General features: G+C 39.8%; 1 protein-coding gene across 8 annotated transcripts in view; it reads left to right on the top strand.

Annotated features, from left to right (window-relative positions):
- The window catches only part of KCNIP4 (potassium voltage-gated channel interacting protein 4), a 384,348-nt gene that overhangs the window by 200,160 nt on the left and 167,331 nt on the right, over nucleotides 1-16,857 (top strand). Inside the window, exon 1 of one of the 8 annotated variants that reach the window (XM_021554443.4) lies at nucleotides 12,196-12,643. The exons of the other annotated variants lie outside the window; for them this stretch is intronic. Within the exon in view, the coding sequence (XP_021410118.1) occupies nucleotides 12,544-12,643 (100 nt within the window). The 5' untranslated portion in view covers nucleotides 12,196-12,543. Of the gene's footprint in view, nucleotides 1-12,195; nucleotides 12,644-16,857 lie in introns of those variants that run through there. 8 annotated transcript variants of the gene reach the window in all.

Here is a 16,857-nt window from a genome sequence, read left to right as displayed (position 1 = left end):
CACCTTGGATAATTTTTTCTGGCTGAAGCTGATCTGAGTTTGAGGGGCCAAATGAGTTTATAGAAAAAGTGGTATTCAATGGTTTCCTGATCAAATAGAAATCATATGCACACCAGATTTTTCAGTTCAATCATGCTCCATTTAATTATAAAGCTTAGACGTTTTATTTTATTAACATTTATCAATTAGGATATCATACACCTGGGATGACATTCGGAATGTATATAAAAACACAGTCAATGTCTAGGGAAGCTCTTAATTGAACTGAAGAAGTAGTAAATTATACAAGAAAAGTCATCAGTAATCAGTGTGAATGCAAGTTATGTTTCCCACAGCTGTGGAATAATTTAGAAATTATTCTAGATGGTTCTGGCATTCTATATTTTTATGTTAGGAAAATGCATTTCCCAAACACTTTTTTCTTTTGTTTTCCATTTTTGAAAAACTGTTTCAAAAATAGCAAAACATCTTAGATATTCAGTTTTCTAGCTAAAAAAATATAAATGTACCAGAGCAGTAGGATAATATGAAAATATGGAAATTAAGTAATGCTTCAAAGAATTCTAGTAGCTTCAGTGTAAATTTTTTACCCCAGATCTGCTTCCATGAGGAATTGGTTTACAGAGAAGTATGAATAGACAATAATTAAGTTGGATCAAACAAAAGAAAAAATAATGAGGAAAAGACTGAATTGGGGTTGAGTTCAGCTTCTAGAGAGTGATAAAGTATTAGAGTTCAGGGGTGTGTGCTCCAATTTTTTTTTTTTTTAATAAAAAAATCACTAAATTGCAATGCAAGAGACTGGACAAGGTGGATTTCTAAGATCCCTTGTACAACTGGTCTCCATTCTTTGAAAAAAAATCTTTGATTTTTTTTTAGTTGATGCTTCCCACAGAACATTTTTTTGGCTATATTTTGAGATTTCTATATGAAAGGTAAATATAGGGTGGGATCTTATTGTATTCTTGTGTAGACCATGTTTTCTATGGGTTCATTCAGCTTTAGTGATCCTGATTGTGGAACTTGAAGTGTAAATTCTGTTCACCTTATGAATTTAACTCTCAGCAGCACCTCTGATAGTGATTACTGAAATATGGCTCTAGTTACAGATAACTATTATATTAAATCTTTAGCTTGACATTTTCAATACTTTTGCAGCAATATGAAGTAGTCATTTGGGAATAGGACAGATTCAAAGCTTCGTGCACAGGACAAGTTTCACCAATGTAAGTCATCAGAATGAGGAACAACTCTGCAAATCATGCAGTTTTACAAAATGTCTTATAATTTATTCTGGATAATTGAAAATTCTCCCCATATGAATAAAAACCACCAAGCCAAGGACAGTCCGATAATCTTCTGTCTTACTTTAAGACAATTTAAAGGAGAACTCTGGACTGAGTTGCCTCTCTTTATAGGCTCAACCAATTCCTTTCCACCAAAAAGGAAAAAAACAAGTCCATGTCAGAGAAAAAATAACAGTTTACTATTATAAGGAACAGCAAAAGTCAAGACATAAGCACCAGATACAAAACTGCTGAATCTGGCAGACTGCTCAGAACAGAGAGGCCCAAAACCACCATGCACATCCCCAGCAGGATGGCGCTCCTCAGCCGAGGGATGGAGCGAAGGACGAAGGAGAGAAAGTGTCAGACTTTCACTCTGCTCTGCACATCTTCCCAGCTGGAGCTCTGACTGGTGTTCTCCAGGGCAAGGACTAGAAAGCCTCAGAAGGGATTTGCTGTCCTCCAGGCAGGAGACAACAGGAGCAGGCAAGGCAAGGTGGCTGGGCTGGGGAATTCCAGTCTTCTCTCCTGCAGTGGGGGCTGATGGTGAGCTGGAGCAGGGCTACTAGCAGCTCTAACCCAAGAACTGCAGTCTCTCCAAGTCAGAAAAAACCAATGAAAAGAGCCCCCAAAAAGGAAAAGCACTTTTCTTTGCCAGGCCCCGCTGTTTGCTTTGAATAAGGAGCTCAGGTTTTCTCTTGTGATGCAAAACATTGCAAATAGGTCAGAGGGATAGTTCTCAGAGGGAAGAAAACCCAACCTGAAATTACACAGCAGGAGCATACAAAGGGAATATAAGACATGTATGTCTGTTACCTCCAGCCATGTTGTATGTATATATTTCATTTCACAGTTCTGTCCTCTGATAGGAGAACCTCTGATATTCATGGGTAAATCTAATTTCCATTCTACAATTAATTTCTATGTTGCTGTCTTAGGATTCCATTTCAATTTTGTCTGGTTCCCAACCTGAGGAAAAGGAAGTGTTTTAGAAACTTCCTTCTTCCATACTGCTCTTCCTTTACTGCTCTTTAGTTTTAAACTTTACTGGTTTTGCAGGCGATCTCAAAATATTTGTCTAGAAGTCTTTAAATGGTTTTGGTTTTAATCTATCTAGCACAATTTTAGCATTAGTACTTTTCCAGACAGAGAACACAGACACAGTCTACTTGCGTCAATTACATTTTTAAATCTTCCATGTGAAGGGAAGCAATCAATTTTGTTTGTTTGTTTTACTCTGCAGAATATTTTAATCACCTGGCAGTCTGTGGAAATTAATCCTTTCTCTGTCACATAAACTGATATACAGCTGTATGAAAGATTTTTACTGGGCCATCATGCAGCTCATGCAGCCTCTGATACCTGTCCTTAAGGTGCCTAACCTTGCTACTTGAGTAAGCCCTTTTATGTTTTCAAGAGATGAGGAGAGAATGTGGGCTCTTTTACTCAGTGGGGATTGACCATCTATCAAATAACCAATGAGGTATTCAGAGAAAACAAAATAAATAAATACCTAACTGTAATGAAGCTTTGGATGTGTCCCACTAGTTTTTTTGTTTGTTTTGACAAATGAGGTGCATTACATGTCGTATTTCATATTGTTTTACGTTGCTGAACTCCCTGGAACATTCAAAGCTGTCTCTGTTATATATTGCTAGTGAATATAAAAGTAAAGGAATATTACCTGGCATTTTATAGAAATTCTTGTAAGAGGGTAAAATGAAAGAGCAACAGTCTCTTGATGCAATTTAAAAAATTAATATGTGAATAAATTTTAGTGACTTGTTTGTTGTGTCTCTTTCTTTGCTCCAGAAATTTTCAGACCATTTTGGAAGGCTACTGGCTCACACAAACACATTCACCTTATAGACTGAAGTGGAGAAGGCTTAAATCAAGACCTAGTCTTTCCAGTGCAACAAATATGAATTTAAATAAAAGTAGCTTTCAAACACCACAGAGGACTAAAGAAATGAGCACTAAAGAAACAATAAAATTATGAATCTGTAATAATAAATATTTTTATATGCAAATAACAACTTTATAAGAAAAATATCCCCTGGAAACCAAACAGTGCAATAGTGAAGAAGGAAGTGGTGATACAGGCATTTATATTACATAAAGACAGGCAAGGGAGAAACAATTTAAATAACAAGAATTCCTTGCCTATTAATTTAGGAATATTTCTGCTGAGTTTAGCAATTTTGAAGGTCTTTAAGTCTTGGTGCTCAATGCACAGAAATCTTCTGTTCATTTAATTAAAAAATTTAATTAAAATTAAAAAATGTCAGTGCTTTATGTCTTTCTGGATTGTTGCACTAATGTTCTTCAAATGTGTGCTGTAAAGACCACACATGCAACTGATGTAGCTTGGATTGTCTGCTGAGAATGCTCAGCCAAGTGTGTGTTTCTGTATTGCTGTTCACATAAAAAGGCCATCCATGTATCCTTATCAGATGGTTTAAAACAATCATTAATAGTCATGGACTATTGATGAGGTAAAGAATACTATTAAATATATGGTCAGTATAGTTACTTGCAAGTGTTTTTTTGACCATGAGAAAAATGGTGACAACCCCCATGATTCTTCAAGCACCCTAATGCACCCTTCATGAGTCTCTGTAATAAGATGGCTTAGCATCAGCCTCCTCCCAAACCAACACTCCCAGCAAAATTGAGAACCTAAAATGAGCACATGGATTTCTCTGTATCAGATTTACACATGGTAGAGATCTGCAGGAAAAAAAATTAAAGACTATCAAAAGGTTAGGAAGAAACTTTTTGGGCTCCTTCATAGTGCTCCAAGTAGGTAATAGGGCAGAATTGGAAACTGAGTGTCTGTCAGCTTGCCTTATTTATTTAATATATGTTGGTTGGCTTTGTACAACCAGTCTGGAAAACAAACAAAAAGAACTTGTCACTCTTTTGCGCTGTCATTTGTCTTAATAAAAACTTCTGGGCAAAGCAGGAGCTTGCTCTTTAGACTAACAGCGCTCTAGGGTTTAAGTTAGGCTGAAGGATTCTATAGACATCAGTTTCAGATTTCCTTGTCTTGTTGGTTCTGTCTTGTTTTGTGGTTCTCTGGGTTTCTAAAGGCAGAACTATGAAAAATGCTGTCTTTCTCCAAACTATCAAGTTGTTTTTCATGGGCATATGAGACAGGCTTTCCTGGGATTTTTACTGTTGATTGGCATAAGTCTCTTGTTGTCTGCAGTGAGCTGCTAATGAACCAACAAGGGATTAGGAGGAAAAGTCTAGAGAACATCCACATGCTGCTTCAGCTGAACTGGAGGAACTCTTCTGTCACTCTCTTTATTTTAAGTCTACAGATAAATTTCCTAATCATATTTGTGATACAGCCAATTTAATGTAATGTTCACAGCTGAAGTCTGCAGAAAGCCTGACAGTTTTCCAATAATCTGTAGCAAAAGAGGTAGCAAACCTCAGAATTTATTTCTAATTATTAATGCGATTTCTAATTATTTAAGACATGTCTTCTCTCTTTGCTATCTGGATAAAAATTTTACCACATTTTCTCATTAATTTCTCACCACCTTTCCATAGCAATGGCTTCAAAAATGTCAGTATCCACATGCAGTTATAGGAATATTTCAGAATATTAAGGGGCTGTATTAAAGTCAGCAACATTTCTTATGAATAAGGTCTAATTTATGAATAAGTACGACTAAAATTATTACTTGGGTGGACTAACAGTTCAATATTCTCTAAAAGTCAATAGGACTAGGTATGGCAGTAATATGTTAAGACTGGGCTTGAAGGTGACAGAAGATATTTTGCATGTGATGAAGTGGATCCACTAGAAATATAAAGGGAAGACTTGAATTGTTGGAGTGGTAAGCAAGAAAGATGAATTTCGTGGCAGTAGCCTGAGTGGATAAAGAGGAGCAAGACAGCACTGGATAAAGACAAAAGAGAGGAGGTCACAAGAGCTGAGGAGCAAACACGCAATGTCTGCATTAAAGATTTAGTTGCTGGGCAGGGAAGAAACACTGAATCTTAGAGCCATTTCTCTGAAGGCATTAAATACACACTAGGTTTTTAAGTAGAAAGAGAGAAATTAGTAAGAGGTGATACCCAGGTTAAAAGACTGCAGGACTGACATGTCTAGGAATCTTTCAATGAAACTACTCGTGTCATGAGTGTTAACTCACATGCTTATGCCTTGGCAGAATAACAGAGTCTCTTAAGTGTACTGGAGGTGTGTCTCATGTGTACCAACAGGTCTGATGAACCATGGTGAAATAAGCTGCTGGAGGCCTGCTACCATTTGTCCAGGCATCCCACAGCTGTGTGGCACTGAGCTCCTTGTGGCCCTGTGTTATTCAGAGAAATCAAGTCAAGTTTTATAAAGCTTGACAGGTTGTGACTATCTCAAAAATCAAAATTAAGCTGCCCACATTAGTTCTTCACTGTGGAAGATGCATAAGAGTTTTACAAATGACAATTGGTAACTCTCCAGTCATTCTATGTGACTTTGAAATTCTAGGATTTTTTCTGTAGTTTGGAAAACGATCAGTATGTTCCCTCAAGTGCAAATACTTGAAAAATCATTAAGTTTCTTTGGAGAAAATTTCTTGTTAATAAAGAAGTAGCACAAACAAATCACAAGAAAATATTGAACTGCAGCTGTGGAATTACAACAGCCAAGTATTTTTCATCTTCAGTTTCCACAGGCAGCTTTAAAATACAGTTGTCTGACAGCTTTAAAATACAGTTGTCTGACATTTTTAAGGCATTGAAAATTTCTTTTTTTTTTTAATTTTTAATGATGTTTAAAACCCTCTAGCAAAGATGGAGTTATCAGAATGGTATGTGATGAGAAAATTTCTGTATTCTAATGACATTGTTCATGGTCAAAGTATCAAAGTGTGTGTTATAGCTTCCAGAAATATACACTACCAGATTCGGGGAGACATATTTTCACTGCATGGAAAGGGACAAACTTGAAACATAATTCCATATTAAGGGCTCCAGAATACCCACATAATATTCAGAGTATTATAAAAGAATAAGTGATATTTTGACAGATTTTGTGCTGCTTCTGACATTTATAGCAACCCAAAACTGGAGTTATGTTATGTTATTATGATATGATATGATATCCAGATATTCTGGTATACTTTTCTGCTGGAACTACATCTCAGTTGGCATGTAAAGATATTTTCTGTCAGTCATTGAAAAGCTTGCTTATGAATAATTGCTGTGCATAATTTTTTCTATTTCAATCAGTTCTGTAAAAGCACAGGATTTATGTATTGCCATCTAACTATACACCCAGTGTGACGAGACAGAACTTCTGCTTCTTGATTACGTCATGCCCTGCCCTGCTCACACCATGGGAGACAATTTGCATGAGATACAACCTCCATGCCAGCCCATGGAATTATTGCTGCCTGCTGCCATGGGTCTGAACTGCTGATTTAGGGGCATATCAGTAACATGGCTTCCTGTGTGGGACAGGAACATGACATAAGCATCAGCTCCTTGTATTGTGACAGCTGAAAAACATTGGACACAGTTCAGGATGCAAACTTAGATAAAAAATGTGGAAAAGTAGAAATAAAGCACTGTGACATCAGATTGCTATGATCTTTTTTTACCTGTGTTTAATCTGGGAAAACTATGAAAGTCATGCTGGCTTAATGCCTACAGAGAAAGTTGCAAAGCATTGGCCCTTCTCAGAGTTAACATTTAAAGTGGCTGAATAGCATTTTGTCACTTTTTTCAGATTAATTAAATAATTACTGAAAAAAGTGTTAAATTAAAAGAGACAAGTTTGCACCTTATTTCTGGTTTTCTCAGTGTTTTGATGAGCTGGAAGATTTACTAGGTTTTATTTATTTAATTTTTTAAAATAATATCTTAGTTCATTCTCTTAATTTATATTGCTAGTAGTAAATTTAAGAGTGAGAAAAAGGCAGTGTAATAACAGCTAGCTGCTAAGATAATAAAGCATTTGAATTTATGATACATTACGATTTTCTGGTTAATTTTCTTCTTTGAAAAGAAAGAGTGGGTTTTCCCCTTTTAAGATTAAAAACCATGAACTTTTAAGTATTTATATGGAATACATATTTTAATGATTTTACTGAATGTTGGAATATTTGTTCAAAGCTGTTCTTATTAAAAATGGGTAAAAATATTATTGATCTTTGTAATAAATTGGAGGAACATTGCTTATAAAGTAATCATTAAATTGCTCTGGATTTTCATCTTTATTTTTACCATTAAAAGAAAGTATGATTTAAGTTTTCCTTGGTCAAAATCAAGAAATTGTATCCTCTGTTAGAGGTTTCGTGCTCAGACTTTTTCTGTGGCATGGGATTCCCACTGGTATTCCATTTCACTTTTCTCTTGCAGCACATTGACTTCTGCACCCAGCTCTGCCAATTGACTCTATCACCAACTTTTTCTCACTAATGACAGCATTTCCCAAATCTGGTATTGCACATGTGCAGCCTCCACTGCTTTATCCAAAGCCATCAAGTTTAGCTCTGATCACTAATCTTTCATGTTTTAAACCAAATCTAGTGGATTTTGATTTCTGCAGGCCAGACTCCCATAAATTTTGAGAGGTGGTAAGGAATATCAGAGGTTAGTAATTGTCCTCCTGGAAGCCATGATGAAAATCTGGGAGTGGCTTACTAGCATCCAAATGAACATAAGAGTGTAAGAAAATGAAGTGCAAGGAAGAAATATAACCATTACTGGGACTCCATCTGTAGATCAGCTTATCACTTTTCAATATAAAGGGATTGGGTCTTTTTTAACATTAACATTTCATGATATATAGCATTAAGCAATAGCAGTTAAGATTAATGGTATCAAGGATCTCAGTCATGGTAAAGTAAATGGAGTTATTGTGTTGTGGTTTATAGCTCCATCACAAGATGAGAAGTGACCATTTACATATGTTCCCAACTGAAAATATAACCAGTGACTTCAATTTAATATATTTGCTCTCACAGTAAAATATAATGCTGCAAAATGCTTTGATGAAAAGGAGACAGCATTTATAATACTTTAAGACCAAAACCTTTAATTTGCAGTTACACATAAGAAAAACAAGCCTTCATGCTCTTGTGTATAAAAAAGCTATGTAGCATTTAACTTATTATTTAATATCTTTCCTCCCATTCCTATTTCCTGCATTTCTACTCGTACACTTTATTAAAGCTTAATTCTACAGTACATTAAGGCTTTTGTAGTTAGGCAAGAGAAAATATAGGGTGTTCTTCCTATCATGTTTAGATGGAACTGTATAGGTAAATGAAGATCACTATTTTGGTCTTTATGGAGAGCAAAAAATAAAACAACATGCCACATCACTGTTTTTTGCAAGGTATGTGGAGAGAGAAATAATGTCAAGCAGTTTGTAACCCTATCATTGAGTCAGGTCCATTTTAGACAGGTAAGAAGGTGAAGATGAGAGATAGGTCTGTGCTGTTTTGTGTTCCTACAGAAAAAATATTGTAAAGTTTTATATAAACCTTTTGTTTTTCTCAAAAGCAATGACTTAATGAGCAAAGGTGTATTAAAATGCATATTAGATTACCTACAATTATAACAAAAACAAAGAGGAAAAAAGGCATTATCATGCTGGTTCACAGCACTTGAGAAACACAAGTTTAGTCACATCTTTCTTGGAAAAACCTTGGAGATTATCATTCTTACTGTGCTTTGGCATCTACCTGTAAAACTGTAGCCATCATACTAATTCTTCATTTCTTCTGTATTTCTCTGCTGTTTCTTGGAAGAAGAGCCATAATTAGCCACAGGTTCAGTACACCTAGAGCTCTGGCAAACACTTTTCAGTTTGCTGGTACCTGAGGAGGCAGATCCCTGACACGTGTGTTTGTCTAGTCACTGCCAGCCATGGGGTTCCAGTTTGCAGGGGGAATAGCAGCACTACTGACTCTGCAGCACTGCCACTACCAGCTCTGCTTTCCACTTGTTTCCTTTGAGCCCTGAGTAAGTGGGACTGTCACTGTCTTTTAAAAAGTCCTTAAAAAAGTGTTTTCATTTATAAATTTTCAGCAGACCAACATTACCAAAAGCTATTAATTAAAAGGAGTGTGTCCTTTCAGGTGATGATGTTGCAGGTACCCAGACACAAGTTGCATCCACCTTTTGGGTAAAGGCATACAAGATTGCAGATGCTGTGCTCCTGATGCTGATAAATTAGTCTATTTTAGTTCCACATTGAAGGAAAGCTGGACAAACTTTCCTTATAACCATTGATAAGATGGCTTAGAGGGAGAAGATATTTAGCCTTGTTTGGAACAAAGATTGAATGAGAGAAAAAAAAGAACATAAGGAGAAAGTTTGCAGCAGGTAAAAACAAAGATTCTCAAGGAAAAGCTGCCTGCAGAACTGAAATGAATTCAATATTTAGGATGGAGTGTTGAAGCATAGATTTGCTGACAGATGAAGTTTAACCAGCTTCAGGGATCCCAATCCTGAGTAAAAATCATAGAACAGTGACATGCGAATATTACGCTGTAAGGCTTTATCTATCCACTGTACAGAAAAAGGCACCTATTGTCTATCTGTTAGTGCCATTACTCTCAACTCATTCCACTGTTTTCAGTAATGACAACACCCATTATAATGCAAGTATACCTGGGGGACTTAGAAGTTGTTGCCAGTTCTCACATAACACAGTGAATTTTTTTAATCTTATCTAAAGAAAGAAAGAAAACTGAGCCCTTGGCAGTAATTGATTTCAACCATGAGCAGGACAGTGCTCTACCAGACAGGATTAAATTAGTAGCAATTGTTCCCCTGCTCATTTTTTGCTGCAATAGAGGTGCTGTTTCTCTATTGTAAATTTTTTCCTAGATGCTAAATTTTTAAGGGATTTAAGGAGTAAATCCTTAACTATGAATACACTGTATTCATGCAGTACATATATGAATACACTGCCAGTACTGCAGACTGTTGCAGATAGGCCAGTGGCTGTTAGTGGTACATCAGTTATCAGTTCAGTCCTGCGGTCAGCATACAGCTCCTGTATTTCACTGTGAATGTTTTCCATGAAAAGGACTTTGTTTAGAAAATATAACTGAAGTGAGAAAAAAAAAATTTAAAAAATGAGCTTGCTTCTCCTTTTTCTTGACCCATACCTGGAAGTATTCACAGCCAGGCTAGATGGAGCTTTGAACAATCTGGTCTGGTGGTAGATGTTTCCTTGCTTGTGGTGAGGAGACTGGAACTAGATGATCTTTAAGGTCCCTTCCAAACCAAACCATTCTGTGGTTCAGTCTATGATTCTTTATTTGTCTTTTCAGTTTTTGTTTTCCAAATCAGCCCACAGGAAAAAAAAAAAAGAAAAGAAAACAACCAACCAAACAACAACAACAAAAAACCCCCACCAAAACCTTGAAGAATTTTTTTTTTTTTTTTTTTTTTTTTGCTATAATTACAACTCCCCTCAACAAACCAAGGAAAAAAAGCTTCCTAGCTTGCTGTTACATACACCATGTTGTATATTACTTGCCACATGCAACAGGTGGAATGCCATCGTACCGAGGCAGCTGTTTTACCCGGAGGAACTAACGGAGAACTTGTCAAGCGCCCCGCCGACACATCCTCCGGCTGGAGCCAGCCGCAGCTGGGTGCGGTGAGGGCACCCGTGCCCCGCTGCCTGTCCCGCCCCTTCCCGGGGCAGCGGTGCCAGCCCGAGCCCGCTGCAGCGGCGGGGCAGCTCCGCGGGGCTGAGCCCTGCCCGGGGCTGTGCCCTGCCCGGGGCTGTGCCCTGCCCGGGGCTGTGTGCGAGCTGAGCCCTGCCCTGGGCTGTGTGCGAGCTGTGCCCTGCCCGGGGCTGTGTGGGAGCTGTGCCCTGCCCGGGGCTGTGCCCTGCCCGGGGCTGTGTGCGAGCTGTGCCCTGCCCGGGGCTGTGTGCGAGCTGTGCCCTGCCCGGGGCTGTGCCCGGGGCTGTGTGGGAGCTGTGCCCTGCCCGGGGCTGTGTGGGAGCTGTGCCCTGCCCAGGGCTGTGCCCTGCCCGGGGCTGTGTGGGAGCTGTGCCCTGCCCGGGGCTGTGTGGGAGCTGTGCCCTGCCCGGGGCTGTGCCCTGCCCGGGGCTGTGTGGGAGCTGTGCCCTGCCCGGGGCTGTGTGCGAGCTGTGCCCTGCCCGGGGCTGAGCCCTGCCCGGGGCTGTGCCCTGCCCGGGGCTGTGTGGGAGCTGTGCCCTGCCCGGGGCTGAGCCCTGCCCGGGGCTGTGCCCTGCCCGGGGCTGTGCCCGGGGCTGTGTGGGAGCTGAGCCCTGCCCGGGGCTGTGCCCTGCCCGGGGCTGTGTGGGAGCTGTGCCCTGCCCGGGGCTGTGCCCGGGGCTGTGTGGGAGCTGTGCCCGGGGCTGTGTGGGAGCTGTGCCCTGCCCGGGGCTGTGTGCGAGCTGTGCCCTGCCCGGGGCTGTGCCCTGCCCGGGGCTGTGTGGGAGCTGTGCCCTGCCCGGGGCTGTGCCCGGGGCTGTGTGGGAGCTGTGCCCTGCCCGGGGCTGTGCCCGGGGCTGTGTGGGAGCTGTGCCCTGCCCGGGGCTGTGTGGGAGCTGTGCCCTGCTCGGGGCTGTGCCCGGGGCTGTGTGGGAGCTGTGCCCTGCTCGGGGCTGTGCCCGGGGCTGTGTGGGAGCTGTGCCCTGCCCGGGGCTGTGCCCTGCCCGGGGCTGTGTGGGAGCTGTGCGGGAGCTGTGCCCTGCCCGGGGCTGTGCCCGGGACTGTGTGGGAGCTGTGCCCTGCCCGGGGCTGTGCCCGGGACTGTGTGGGAGCTGTGCCCTGCCCGGGGCTGTGCCCGGGGCTGTGTGGGAGCTGTGCCCTGCCCGGGGCTGTGCCCGTGCCCGGCGCTCCCCGCGTTGCCGCGGCAACGGCTCCGCGCCCACCGCTGGCTCCGCCGCCAGCCCGGGAGCGGCTCCCCCCGCCGGGACGAGCCGCCGGCAGCGCCGGCCTCTCCCGGAGCGCTTTCCCGGGCGATCCCGGGGTGTGTCCCGCCCGCCGGCCCCCGCTGCCTGCATGGCCGTGCCGAGCCGGGCCGTGCCGAGCCGGGCAGTGCCGGCAGGCCGGAGCTGAGCCGCCCGCCTCTCCTGGCCTCCGCTGGGCTAGCCGGGATGTGCTCCCTGCCGCTCCCCTCCCACTCGCCCCCTTCCCTCGCAGGAGCCTTCCGCGCCTAGTTTAATGGCTTTGCAAAGAAAGCCCGGCAGAAGAACACTTTCCTCAGTGGCGGTGGTCAGACCATGACCTAACTCACCATGAACTTGGAAGGGCTTGAAATGATAGCGGTGTTGATCGTGATTGTGCTTTTTGTAAAAGTGTTGGAACAGTTTGGGCTGATTGAAGCAGGTTTAGAAGGTAAGGTAGTGCTTTTCAGTGGCTCGTCATTTTTCTGTTCTGGTTATTCTCTTGCAGCGAGGCAGGAGCACCTGTGAACTGATGTAAGGCACTACCGAATCACATCGAGGGCGACTGTTCTTCAGTGGCTGTCTGTTGTGGATGTTGGTTGTGGTGATTTAATTCTGTAGGAAAAATAAACTGCTGTCCAGAAAACTGCCAGTATAAACTTAGGGGTTAAAGTCTGAATCTCTTACTCCTGTTTTGAATCTGCGCATTTACAGTAGTGGAGGGTAAAGCAGATTTTAGTATGATTACGGGCAATCATATTGCCTTCAAACTGTCTTGTAATCAAAATTGTTTTGTAATGTATTCACATTAATATAATCTCTACTAGAATTGTTATAATATCAAGGTACATCTTTTACAGTATTTAAAAACCTGTTGAATATTTAATTTATTGTTAGCGTTTTAAACTGTGCTTGAGGAATAACTACAATCCTCAGATTCAAACTAAGCAACTTGAACATTCACTAAGGGCAATCATGTGCAAATTTTGTTGTTTGATGCTTTGTTTTTCTTAGACAGATCCCCTTCTCTAGTAGCAATATTGTTTCTTTATAAACCAGCAAAATCAAAACTAGGAAGATTACTTTATTTTACATGTGCTTTTTACATGTGGAATAGTGGAATATTGATTATTCTTACCTTATTTCTAAGAGAGCTGTTATTCTTACTATATGAAGAGTTAGACTAAAAAAACGCTGCTTGCAGCATGGTCGATAATGTAATGGCAATCATTACATCCCAGTGTTCTATTAGTTTACAGTCTGAAGTGGTCTGTTTCTCAATTGTTGAAAGAATATTGTATTCTCAAATCTTCCTGGCATTTGAATACAGTGTACATACTTACACCTGTGAAAAGGGGAACTTTGTTGACTAATTATATTTTCATAACAAAAATTATGGTTAAGCAAAATTTTCTCCTAGAAAACGTCTAAAGTAGTCCTGTTTATGTAACCTTTTCAGGAAACGCAGTCTTCCTTTGAAGTGATTTTAAATGAGGAAGTTACATCTGGTTCTCTGTGTTGCTGTCTTGCATGGACTTGCTGGAATCATGTTATAGAATCTTAAAGCCCTGCAGAGATCAAGTGCACTTTTATAAAGATTTTATGTTTGTCTTTGAGTATATGATATCCAGTTAAATAACAACATAGATTCCCTTAAATGTATAAACTTCTGATTTTCTTTTTATTCTGTGTTTAGTTTTAAATATAAATACCAATTAACATGATAAATGTTATCATAAAAGTTATTTCCAGCATTAGAGGCTGCAAAGACTGTTGGGGAGGGGGGAAGAGATCTATATTTACATTTTAGGTTGTTTGGCATGTTTGAGTGTGCTCTGACGAGTCTGATTGCCACATCTGTTTGGGTTGTCTCGTAAAATACATAATTTGATTGTTGTCTCTACTTGTTGCTGTGGCTGGAGAAGCTGATAATGGAAAGACGATTCAAAATATAGTGAAGATGTCTAAAGGTGGTTGTATTATTTCTGTAAGAAAAAATTCTGTTTTGCCTGCCTCACTGGCCAAAAGTCTGGGGGTCTGTGTGTGAGCAGAGTCTGAAAGTTTCTTCCTTCCTAGTGCAGGACAGGTTTCCAGCATGCCAGCTAGAGGAAACCACTGAAAAACATACATGCCCCATTCCTCTGTGATGTTCTACTTCTGTGAATGACATAAAAAGCATGTTCCATGAGAATTAATTAACAGATATAAATAATGGTGTGTGTTAATGTGCTAAATTTCACAGACTGAAAATATTTTTTTCCTTCTTAGTTCAGGAGCAGTGCAGATTTCTTGCCCATTTTTTCCTTAAACTTGTGATTTAAAGATCTGAACTGATTACGACTGATTACACTAGGAAAAATGGCAGATTTTTACACTTTTACTAGAGAATTGAAAAACTTTTGAGTATGCTAATAAGTATCAAGGCTATTAATGTCCACTTATGAAGGAAAAGTACATGCATTGTAAAATTGTGCAAATGTCAGAGAAGTTTTTCAGTAGAATTTTAAAAAAACTAGTATAGTCAGATTACCCAAAGGCTTTTCGGGAAATCAGTGAGGAAATTGGTCTCAGTTTTCTGAAAATCTTGGGTTTTATAAGGACATTTGTAGTTCTCTGAGTTTGGGTAGGTTATATCCCTTCTTTCTTTTTCACAGAGGTTATTATGTCCCAACAAAACCTTTTCTTTTTTCACAATTTAATAATTTACAGTATATGAAACACATCCTATATATACCTGGAGTTCAGAGTCTGTAATAATCTCTAACACAGTGCACCCAGTACAGGATGCTAAAATGCATTCTGAAGCTTTGTCTGTGACTGAGGTTTCAGAATCCCATGATGTCCCTATCATGGTAACAAAAGCCAGAAGATAACTTACGTTACACTGGATTGTCATGATTTTGAGATTTGTGAAATTTTGTGAATTTAGAAGAATCAGGTGCAATGATGTAAATCAAGAGCACTCTATTCACTGTCATAATTACTAGTGTAAGAAATATTCTGCTTCCTTCAGATTCTTCAATGCAAATTATCTTTATCATAATAATAGTATGCAGTTATTTTCATTCTTTTTGAAAATAATAAAGTATTTTCAGAGTAAATATTTTATATACTTGCTTATAGTTCTGCTGCAGTCACTCAGATAACAGTATGCTTTCTGTGGTTTTGTCCAATTGCCTTCAACTTCTGAGTGATTCTGTTGTAGGAGAAGTATTTTCAAATAGATGTTTTTAATATTGTATGACAGCTCTAAAAATGATAAGTAGCAGAACAGATTTATACACTTTAGTAGGCTGTGGGTTCCAGAGACTTTATCTCTCAGTTAAATATTATTTTATGATGCATTGCACTCACTTAGATTGCAGTATGCTTTCTGTGGTTTTGCCCAGTTGCCTTTAACTGCTGAGTGGTTTTACTGTTTTTATAGAAGTATTTTCAAATAGTTGTTTGAATATTGTATGACAGCTCCTAAAATGATGAGTAGCAGAATAGATTTATTCACTTTCAGGGGCTGTGGATTGCACAGGCTTTGTCCCTAGATAAAATGTTTAACTCTTCATGAATTAGGTTATGTCCTTCTTGATAAACTTCACTGTTTTTTTATTTAAACAGTAATTTATTAGGTGTAAAGAGTAATGCATTGATACCTAATCAGGAAATTTTATTCCAAGATTATTTCTTCTTGTAAGGCAAGTTTTCCCTAAAGTCATCCATAAGTAGAGCGAGACTACAAGAACTGAGTAGCTATATGTGCAAGAGGTTACCATCTTGAGATTATGCTATAGTCAGGATATTGATTTGTAGGATTTCAGTATATTTTTAGTACTTTTCTGAAAGGTATTTTGTGATCTTCATGTATAAGTGTCATATGAACTTGAAGAAGAAATGGAAGAGGTTTTCTTTCAAGTATCTTCCTTCTATGTCAGCTTCTCTGGGTAAAGTTTCTTGGAAAACCTGGATTGCTTTTCAAAACCTAAATCACTTATTAATTAAATAAACAGAAAAATAGACTACTCTTCATCACGGTATGCATTGAAACCTACACCGTTAGGAAAAAGGTCCAGAGAAGAAATCTGAATTAGGTGACTAATGAAAAATATTTAAATAGGAATACCTTGCTTTTTAGGAAATGTAACTGCAGTTAGAACATCTAATAGAAAAATATGGCATGGAAGTAGCCATATATATTACTGTAAAATGTGGGTTCCATATCTCTGTTATAGGTATCTATCTAAAATCCTTGTTTAGGAGTCCTGAGATGGCAGCAGTAGAACTTTGCAGCTAAAATTGTAATAATCGAGCTAAATTACTGAAACACTTGATTCCTCCAAAATACCAGAGCAGCTTCTAATCCTGTTTTTAGTAATCTTGGCTATTAACAACTTCCCATTCATCAGCTGGAAAAAAGAGCAAAACCACAGACACATAGGTAGTTGTTTGAGGTAATTATAACAAATTTTGACAAGGACGGTATATGACTGGAAACAAAGTGGGAGTTACTTGTGGTTGCTCTGAAACTACAGCAGCCTCTGGAGCTGTTCTGCCATCTAGGCTATGATCTGCTGGGAATGTCAGCATTTCCACAGTGATGTCCCTCCTCACAGTGTTCTTCAGGGGTGGAAAAGGAGTAATATCTCAGAATCACAGAGTGGCTGGATTGGAAGG

The sequence above is a fragment of the Lonchura striata genome, chromosome 4 (genome assembly GCF_050655825.1).
Source record: "Lonchura striata isolate lonStrDom1 chromosome 4, ASM5065582v1, whole genome shotgun sequence".
NCBI classification, from domain to species: Eukaryota; Metazoa; Chordata; class Aves; order Passeriformes; family Estrildidae; genus Lonchura; species Lonchura striata.
Note: the sequence above shows the minus strand (reverse complement) of the source record. Positions and strands in the feature narration are given on the sequence as shown.